We start from the raw sequence: 10617 nt of genomic DNA on the forward strand, positions 1-10617 counted from the left end.
AAGTTCCTTTACTAAAAACTGGTGCCTGTTTTTCAGTTAATTTCTTAAGGTATTACTCCTTAGAAATACTAACCATTGAAGTATGTCACATTTATGAAACACAGCAAAACAAATACTTCACTCTGTAATGTTTTCCTTGGAGATCGGGTGTGTATGTATGCCTCACTCTCTGGGATAAAAGTCCTGCCCAGACCAATAAAGGAAGTCGGGATTGTTTATTTGGGGGAAACTCAGATAACTAAGGGCTGTTTCAGTTACATAATGAAGTCAAAGTCATGTCATGACATCTTGCTTATCAATAGGCAGTTGTTCTATGGGGGTTCTTACAGCTTATTTCCTCTCTACTTCTGTCACCCTGGAAACCTAGTCTTGACATTTGGGGACCATGAGCTTATGATAAGTGGCTAAGAACATTTTGGAGTCAGACTCCTGGGTTCAATTCTTAGTTCTGCCACTTCTGGCTTGGGCACTTCACTGGACCTCCCAACGCCCTAGTTTCTTTCATCTGAGGAATGTAGTGACTATGACTTAGAGGATCATCATGGAGCTGCAGTGAGAGGATCTGCACAAAGCATATAGCACAGTGCCTGGCAGAGAGCACTCCACCGATGTTTCCTGCTACCTCTGGTGCGTGATGACAAGGATGCTTCCATGGTTGTGGTCACAGAACTAAGTTCTAATTCTTTTCACTCAACTGTTGAATAACCATCTTCAAATGAAAAGCAGACCTTAAGTTTGTTATCCAAATAGAGTAAATCTAGCTGTAGATTTATAAAATTAAAGAACAGGAAGGTACTATGCCTGGCATTGTCTAGCCCACCCTTTCCTACCCGTCAGCTATTTCCCCACTTTCCAGATGAAGATCGAGGTCTGGAGAGAGCAAAGGACTTGGGTGAAGGATCTCTCCCACTTGGTAGGAGAGCTGGAAGTCAAAGCCAGGTGTCCTGTGAATCTGTGTTCTATCCACTGTGCCATATGCTTCTCTTGACATGTATGTGCTGTTTATAATGGCTCTGTCATTTACACATACTATTTACCCAAAAAAACATGCCAAAGCATTTTTCATATGAAATGCTATTAAGAAAATTGAATTCATCTCTCAAAGGAATTTTGCTTTCATCTCTCCATGATTTTGCTCCAGGTGACTGTCACTGATGTTTTATTAGGTGCTGGGTGTGGATCCTTTTTATTCCTTTCTATCAATCCACAGACTCAATTTCCTAGTATTTGTGCTGTATTCACACATCACTCAGACCTGTGGGCAGAATGACCTCTATTTTATTTCTTAGGCTGTGGATTTTATTGCTAGGATACCAGGCTACTATAATCAGAAAGTGTCATATCAGAAGGTCTGAGGCACAGGCAGCATGATTTCTGCTGAGGCAAAGCCTCTGCTCAGAAACTGGACCCTCTAAAAGACTGTCCGGTGCTGGCAGGCAGGCTTCAGGCCTCCTCTGTTGTTGATGCGGCTCCTTTAGCCTCTTCCATGTCCTCCCCCAGAGAACCTGATCTCTAGATCCTTTTCTTTCATAGCTTCTGGTCACCCACACTGTTTCTTCTGCCACCTTGAACTTGGCTCTGACCGGGAAGTGCCTTCCAGATTTGCCGAACACGTGGATGTCGAGTTCAGCATGCCCACGACTTCCGCCTCCAGAGCCGCTGTAAGATCCATCTCCGTGGAGGACAAGACTGACATCAGGAAGTGGGTCAATTACTCTGCACACTACAGCTACAAGGTAGTTCCAGGAGTCATCCGGCTAATGTTTCCAAACCCTTTGGTTCACCTGCCCCCTACGCATTCTTTTAGCAGTCCTGCCATGGGTGCAAGGTGATCTCTGCCGCCTTAGACAAGATTCATCAGACAGACAGACCTGTGGATGTGTCTGCTGTATTTAAATGAATAATCTCTCCAGTGGGCAAGAGAAAGTTTGGGAAAAAATAAAGAGCCTGATGAAAGGAAAATATAATATCTTTCATCATGAACAACAACGAAAAAAAGGGCAATGGGGTAATGGGATTATTAATAATAAATGTAATTTATGTTTCAGAGTAGTGAACTTGGCAGTGCAGGGGAGTGTCAGGAAAGAGCTAACCCAAAGCTCCTATTTCAGCTACAGGAGTTGATGAAGCGGATAGGAGTAAAGTTGGGACACAGGACCTGGTTACTGGGCATTAAAGGGCAAAACTCAAAAGCCAAGCAAGCTTCTGGAATAGTAAGAGGATCAGGGCTGTGGAAGGAGGGAACAAGGTCGGAGTATTCTGAAATAAATAGTGATTGCATCCTGAGGAGTTAGAACTTCAACAGGAGAAGATTACATGGTAAAGATGGAAGTGGAGGCTACCAAAGAAGGATTTTGCAAAGTAGTTCAATAATTTTCTATTTGTGGTAATACCCTAATTTATATGGTTCCTTACTATTCTTTAAATGTTTCCTTAGCTGTATGATCTAAAGGAACAAGTACTCCATCTTGTGGCCAGAAAAAAATGGCACTTTCCTCAAACATGACCCTAGTCAACAGTTCGGTCCCGATTGTCTCCCTTGTCATGAACATCCAAAGGTAGTGCTCAGAGGGGCGGCTTTCATGGTGAAACTCCCAAGCTCGAAGGAGTCCTTGCCTGACCGACCTATCAAAGGCTTTGGTTGAGATGTGTCACTTTCCAGGAAAGATTAATTGATTAATCCCTTTATAATTACAGCTACCGTATTTCAAACATAATAGGGAGAACTGTAAATACTAAAATATTTATCAGTTTGGAGACTTTAAAAAAAATTTTTATTTTGGTATCATTAATCTAAACTTACATGAGGAACATTATGTTTACTAGACTCCCCCCATCACCAAGTCCCCCCCACAACCCCCATTACAGTCACTGTCCATCAGCATAGTAAGATACTGTAGAGTCACTATTCATCTTCTCTGTGTTGTACAGCCCTCCCAGTGCCCCCACACACATTATACATGCTGATCACAATGCCTCCTTTCTTCCCCCACCCCTTATCCTTCTCTTCCCACCCATCCTCCCCAGTCCCTTTCCCTTTGGTAACTGTTAGTCCATTTTTGGGTTCTGTGAGTCTGCTACTGTTTTGCAGTTTGGAGACTTTTTAAAGAGAAAAAGAAATGGAATGTAAACAGCCAATTGCAAAGGAATTCCCTCATCTGATACCATAGTGAACAAGGGTCTGCCCCATCCTGCAGGGCCTGGGGTAGGGTGGAGCCAGGCAAGTGTACAAGGTACAGGGAGACGGCACAGGGGGGACACCTGGCTGCACCTACTGAATCAAGAACAGCTTCACAGAAGAGGTAACCTAGCAAATGTGCAAGACAAAGAATAAGAATTTTCCAGGTAGATGGTGAGGAAGAGGGAATTCCAGACTGACCAAGTAACACGTGCAAAGAGAAAACCATAGTGAACAGGGCCAGTGGCTCCATGAGTGGCGTAAGCTCAAAACATTAAATGACGAGGAATCTCAGAGAACCTAAGGAGGTATTCTCTTTTGGTCTGTTTATTTGTTGTAATGTTTCTCTCTCCTTTCTGCTATCTCTCTCCAACTTCTGTTCTTGGCAGGTGGAAATTGAGCAAAAAAAGAGTTTGAAGCCGGACTTTGAAGGAGATGAGATGGAAAATCCCAAGGAGTGTGGGGTCCAGTGATGAAGCCCTCCTGCACAGGGTGCTAACTCAAGAGTCACGATAGGATGTCTTCCTGAATAGCTGAAGTTCAAGTCAGTACCTACCATGGCTGCTTCATGCTAGGAATAGTGTGTTGGACCTTCCTGGTCGTAGTTACCTGTATTTTAACAGGAAACCCTGAGATGGTTGCTCTGGAAAGGCTCTGATCATGCCTGAAGCACCTGGTTTACCTGACTTTTGGAGTTCATGGTATAATTAAGCCTCTTTCTCTCTGCTTTTCTCACAGCATGTGGTTGTGGTTTGGTGGGACTGTTAGAGTCAGGAAAAGAACCTCCCACATCACTGTTGGCATGATTACCTTCTGATGTTCATTGGTCACTTATATGAATTTATGGAAAACAATCTTGAGAAGCTACTTAGCTAAGAATCCATCTCTGTCACTCTCTCTAGAAAAGATTCAGAAAAGGTACCAAACAAATCTGTTTGGGTGTACAGTAGGCCTTTCGTAGGTGTCTGCATTCTTTAAACATTAATACTATACAATGGAAATTTTTGTGACTGAAACCCTTTTTCCATCTCTCTAAAATTTCAATCCCAGGGTTCAGATCCCTGAGTCACAATAGAAATGGAGAAAAGGCACCATAGGATACATTTTTATTCAGTGATAAGCCCCACATTCGGCAAAGGGTGGCTGTTAAAGGGAAGGCAAAATTGAGCTTATTTTACTTCATTCTGGGGAAAAGGGACAATAAAATTGTAAGATTATATCCAATTCAGGAGACAGCATCAATCTCAGTGAATTCCCAAATTCACACTGAAAAACAGGCCATTTCTGATTCCTGAAACAATTGCATTTATATTATACCTCAGACATTTGTCAGGGGCATTTGGAAGCTCGTTTTATACTTCATAGCCAAAAGACAGTTGCATGTCTCTTTAACTCAAATTTTATAGGATATATAAATGAAAAGGTCATTTTAAAAGCTGTTTGAAAACCAAGCTTGTATGAGCTTTTCCCCAAAATTCAGAGTTTGATCATCACACTATTGTAATTGATCTAAAAGGCAGAAGACTCTAGGGTAGAGATGGGGAGAGGTCATATTTTTCTAATGTTGGAAACATTACATCCTGATTCCAAGAGTCTAGGACACCCCATCTTCTTTCCCTTCATCTGTTCCTCCTCGCCTACTGTACCTCTGCTTCTTAATATACCTTGGTGTTTTCTTATCACACCTAAACCATCCCAAAGGGGATACCTGCTCAACAATTTAAAAGCAGCTTCTTTCTGCCTTTCTATTTCTCCCAAAGACTAGAGTATAAGGGGACAGACAGCATGTTTGCCAGATTTATAGAGGACATAGAAATAGAAAGTATATATCCAGTCTGTTGACTGGCAGACTCAGGACTAATTTCTCCAATGAATATTCATTGAATTCTATGTACTGACACTAAGACATGGAAATCATTACAGTTTTTAAAAATACCTGAACTTAAGATTGAAACTAAGAGGATGAAATTGAATAGGCATTAATGAGAAACTCTATATGAGTTTCTTAAGTGCAACCCTCATGCACTTACAGAGTGGTGTACCTATGTGTGTGTTTGTGATGTGTGTGTGGATGTGTGTGTTAAGGGGGAGGGTGTTGGAAAGTCCTGGTTTCACAGCAGTTCATGTGGGAATTTTGTGGTCAGTCCATGTCTGGATGGAAAGTTGGGTTCAGTCCTGGTTCAGTATTTTAAGAGATACATTAGTAAATTAGTTGTATTCAGAGGCAGATGGCCAGGGTTGTGAAGAGTCTGATTATATAAGGAACAAGGGACTAGTTCTCCTGAAGAACAGACAATATAGCTGGAAAGGGAGTGCAGAAGAGTGGGAAATGATATAATTGTCTTGAAATTTTTGTTGAGCTATAAAAAGGGAAAGGAATTAGATTTACTCTGAGTAGCCTCAAAGGGCAAAAATAGGAACAAGGAGAGACTTTACAGATGACAGATGGTTACTTCAATAAGATAAAAAATTTTTTTAATAAGAGTTGTTCTAAAGAAGAATGGACTCAAGTAGTAAAATTTCCTGTTGCTGCAAATGCCCAAAGGTTAAAATAACATCTATCCCAGAGGCTACAAAAGGGACTCTTACATGGGATTTCTGCTAGGTGGTGACTACCAAGATCCCTCTACATACAGCTTTAGTCATAATAGTAATAAAACTCTCTAACCCTCCTTGTTTTTTCTGTGATAAGTGGTTTTTTATGCTCTTTGAAGTACAGTGGGGTTCCCCAGAGGTCTTTGTCAAGTGAGGACTCCGAGGCATAGCCCTTCCCCTGTTGTAGTAAACGCACATGGGATTCCTCACAGAAACATCACGATGGATTGACAAGTTGGCAGGGTGAAAGTCATTCAGCACCTTCCTTACCCAAGGCTAGCACCTGCGTACCTTCTCGATTTCTGTCTCACCTGCTAACATCACACGTATTGCCTGTTGGACCTTTCTTTGCCTCTTGGTTACTTCCCATTGACTCTGTGCTTTTACCTAGGCATTTTTTTTTTAACCCGGAGTTGAGAAGAGCCCTCCCATGCTATCTACATTCAGCAAAAAAAATTAGTCTTTAAAAACCTACCACCTTGACTTCATAAGTTTGCTTTTCCTCTACTGTTTTTGGGAAAGTGATTAGGGGTAGGCATTTAGGATCTTGGGGAATATAAAACTATGTATTTTTAGACCTAGTGTTTGCATAGAAAACACAGTTGGGCAAATTGCCTTTTTGATATACAGATTTTAAGTTTGCCTCCCTGGATCTGGATTGTGTGTGCATGTGTGTGTCTGTGTGTGGTCGGAAACAATCCTTGTCCACATTAGGAATAATGTGAAGATATTTAAAGTGAATTCATCCATCATTACATGATAGTACTATTAGAACATAAATGAGATGTTACATGATATCAGGAGTTGTGCTTTGTTTTGAGTCCAGTGGTTTACTTTGTAACTTTATAATAAAAGAGGATAAGAAATGTAGTCATTATCATATGTCAAAACAAAAGGCTGTAAGACGCCTTGTGGGGGGCCATTAAACCCCTCTTGTAAACAGCACTAGTTGGTCTTTATCAAAATTTTGCATTTCACTTAATATTAAGTATTATCTAGACAGTTATTTTTAATTTAGTTCTTTTTCTCCCTCTCTGCCTTCCTGCATCATTAGCAGAGCTCATAACCCTTGAGAACATTTTTTATGTGAAGTATTTCTTATTAGAAATGAGAATAATTTCTATTCAAATCTAGTAAGTAAGGGCAGGAGTTTATTTCCCTAGAAATTCACATTCCCAAGAAATGTGATCCATGAGGGCAAGGAATATATCTTATTCTTTGTTTCCAGTATCTAGCACAAAGCTTGGAATGTAATAGACTTCAGCCACCTTAAATCCTTGCTGATAAGACAAACACATATTATTGAAATAAAAGGAAATTATTAGGTATCAGTGTTTTCTGAGCAACTATGGACCCTGAGATCCTTAAGAATACATAAAAAACCCTTAGCTATTATGAAATTCTTCTGTGAACGCAAGCTAGCATCCCTTTATTTCCCAGAGGACTTAAAAATTTTTTCTTTCCTTTTATTCCTGCCTCCACCGTCAACTAATGGTAACAGTCAGCATGTAAGCACTTAACTGCCATGGAATTTAAACTACTATGTACCTGAATATTGAAAAACATTTTTGTGTCCAAAGATACAGTAAGTAGCACAGATGCTGTCCATAGTCAAGACGATTGGTTCAGTTTATTCCTACAAGTCAGACAGATCTGTGGGCCTGAGCCTTGCATATTTGCATGGTCAGCAGAAGAAAGCATTTGAGAGCGTACCTGGCCAGTCTCAGTGTGCTAGATCTATTTTCCCCAGCATTAACCACTGACCCATGTTACTGTATATTCATTTTGTCACCATACTAAGGTGGAGGTCTTTGATAGTAAGGCTGAAAATTGTGGAATGAAATCATGATATCAGAGCTGCTTTAAGTCTCAGAATAAGTTAATGATGGAAAAGCAGAGAATGGCCTGAAATCGTTTCTTAAAAGCCTTGGGAATATTGAATTGATTTGAGTAGGAAGCACTGGCTGTCTCCAGCCTACTTTTAGAAATTCTCCCATTTGGGAATTGCAAACTTCAACTCTTCCACAAATGATGATATTAAGTTAATTCTAGGATCTCTATAGAGTTTAGGTCATGTTAAGAATGCAATTTAACAGGAAATTCAAACAACACTGGTAAGTTAAATCCACAAAAAATACCATCCAGTAGACAAATCATCTCTAACACTTCGCTGTAAGTCCCATCTGAACCTAACACCTCTTTATATAAAATTAGTCCTGGTATCTTCACCAGGGTCTAAAGATGTTTTCTAAATATTACCAATGTCTGCATGCCAGTGTCACAAATCACCATTTCTTCATTTCATTCTTTGTAAATGAAACTTTCTTTGGATAGTGTGACTCATATGTATGTATTTAAGGTATTAAAAGTGAACAGTATGTATAAGGTCATAAATATGGCAAATAAATGCATGGATCAGTAATATTTTCCCATACATTAGCTAAAGCAGGAATACAGAGTGTTTACATTTCTTCTCATGTGCCTTAGCCAATCTGATTCAGAGTCGAGTCCTTTGTTTTGGAGGGGGAAAAAAAAAAGAATTGGAGGGAAAAAATACCTCCAAATTTGGAATTCCACGCTTATATTCCAGAAACTGTCTATAGTAATGTGTTTGATGGTGTGCCTGGAGAGGGGCAAGTGATACCTGTACTGTATGTAATGAAAATCTATTAAAGAAAACTCAAAAAATGATTTTTGATATGAAACAATAAAGTATAGAGGGATGGCAGAAACATCACTGGCCACTGAACCTGAAAATACTTGAACTGGAGGTCATCCCCTACAAGTAAGGAGCTCTAGGAAAACTAAAAGACTGCTTAGATGGGATAAACAATAGAATTATTTCAATTCAGTGGGTCTATTCTGGCCAAGGTGCTGTGCCAACAGCCAGCTTCCCTACAGGGAGCCAAGGCCAAACACAAGGACGTTGAGGATTGTTGATGTTAACTCATTGGTGGGAATGCCCTTTATCAAGGGAAAACTTGGATTTCTATGAATCTTTAAAGGATATAATCACGGAAACATTCACCATGTTAAGTGACTCGCTGTTTTCCCAGTTGAGCTTCACTGACCTCAGCTAAAAATGTGAGGAAGCTGGACTACTTGTTCCCTCAGGGCCTTTGCAGCTCCAGTTTTATATTTTACAAAATATCCTTTGGTGCCACTGTCTGTGATATTTCATGTCAATAGGATTCTTCATATAGACTCAAGAACCAAGAAATTTGAAATGTGAAGATGGGGAAGTTCAGCTAGCCCATCTTTTTCCATTTCATTTCTCTGTCCTTTAACATCTGCCCAGATAACAGAAGCAGAAAACTCTGCAACCTTCTATTTTATAGTTGCCTTCAAAACAGATAAAAATGGAGGACAGAGAATGGCAGAGGTCAGCAGGGACACTGCTCTGGACGTCCCACTGGCGCCACCCAGGACAGCCTGGTGTGAGTGTGAAGAGGAACAGAAAGACCTCCAAAAGGATGTTAGGATTTGGTTTCCACTTGAAGCAGATGTAGGTCTAACCCTCCAAGAAACTGAGAGGCCACGTTATCCTTTTGTACAAAAGACTACAGAAAGTCAGTGAGGGAAGAACACTCAGTAATGTTCTGAGACTATTTGTGATACAGTATGGCAAACCCAAAATAAGAGAAAGGGTCATTCCTCTAACCTCATTGTCTCCTAGTAACATGAAAATGTAGTTAAAAATTTGTTTATATGTGTACAAACTACAAAATAGCATCTCCTTTGTGATATGTGCTATGTATGACAGTATGATTTTCGTTTCTTGTACTTAAGAGTTGGTCAAATGTAATGGCTCAATTCCAACTGGGCAGATCAAGGAATTCCAGCATCGTTTTCCTGTTCTGTCCCGTGCTCTGCGTCAGATCAAACCCTCAATGCTAGCTGCGGACACCAACCAGCCACATGCTGACTGAAGCCTTGAGCACCACCTCCTGGTCTCTGCGTGCTTCAGGATCACTGACCACACGTGGTATCCAAGGGAGCAGTTCTGGGAAGGCAAATGTGCTGTGAGATCCTAATAGTAACCTATTGGTTTAGGGTTTTGAAGTATGGGGATGATAGAAGGGAAAAGTATGAACTCCTCTGACTCTAAGCCAGCATTCATTTAACCTGTCTGCCTGCCAACAGAACCTGGAGAAAACGTTACCATATTCAAGAAATTAAATAGAATCAGTGTTTCAGCCAAGGGAGTGATAAAAGAGCACTCTGCCTTCATCCTCGATTTTTGTAATGTCCGTAAGTGAATTTCAATGTATCAGGATGGATGGACCCAAGATCCAGTGAGTGATTCAGCAGATCCAAGGCTTGTATTTTCCTTCCTTCATCATCCATCATTTGATGTAACTTCTTGTGCTATTGTGATTAAAGTTATGTAAAACCAGTTTACTTTTTTAAAAAAAGAGTAATATGTGCCTCTGTAATAAAGTCTACACACTGGCTAACTCTGTAGAGGTGAGGTTTTGTTTTTAATTATGTGGATTATTATCTGTAATATCTTTTTTTGAGCTGTGAAAATGAGCTATTAATAAAAATTTTTAAACAAAATCTGTCACTCTGCAAGATTTAATGAGGTGAAGAATAATGAAAAATGTTTATTAGGAAGTCCCTTCTCCCAATCAGTATGGTTAGTAGTCATAAGCTGATAAGTCACCTGTTTAATTATCCTCGTTAAGTTTATCATGTATATTATTTCATCAATTCAAGATATATTTACTGAATTCCTATTTTGTGCCCAATTCTTGGAGAAAACAAATCAAAATGATACAGTCCTTAAGGTTTGCTTGACACTAGGCACATGCACATTATAGTTAAATGAGAAAAATATAAAA

At 40.0% G+C, this 10617-nt stretch overlaps 1 protein-coding gene across 9 annotated transcripts in view; it reads left to right on the forward strand.

Moving 5' to 3' along the window:
• The window catches only part of STON2 (stonin 2), a 149670-nt gene extending 139435 nt beyond the window's left edge, over positions 1-10235 (forward strand). For 6 of the 9 annotated variants that reach the window (XM_036882140.2, XM_057488242.1, XM_036882139.2 and 3 more), the window contains 3 exons: positions 1534-1736; positions 2112-2213; positions 3568-10235. In XM_036882140.2, coding sequence (XP_036738035.2) covers positions 1534-1736; positions 2112-2213; positions 3568-3651 — 389 coding nt within the window. In that variant the 3' untranslated portion in view covers positions 3652-10235. Of the gene's footprint in view, positions 1-1533; positions 1737-2111; positions 2387-3567 lie in introns of all 9 variants that reach the window. The other 3 variants (XM_057488241.1, XM_057488243.1, XR_008992432.1) reach the window with 2 other exon arrangements.
• The last annotated feature ends 382 nt before the right edge of the window (positions 10236-10617 follow it).

This window comes from Manis pentadactyla, chromosome 11, assembly GCF_030020395.1.
Source record: "Manis pentadactyla isolate mManPen7 chromosome 11, mManPen7.hap1, whole genome shotgun sequence".
NCBI classification, from domain to species: Eukaryota; Metazoa; Chordata; class Mammalia; order Pholidota; family Manidae; genus Manis; species Manis pentadactyla.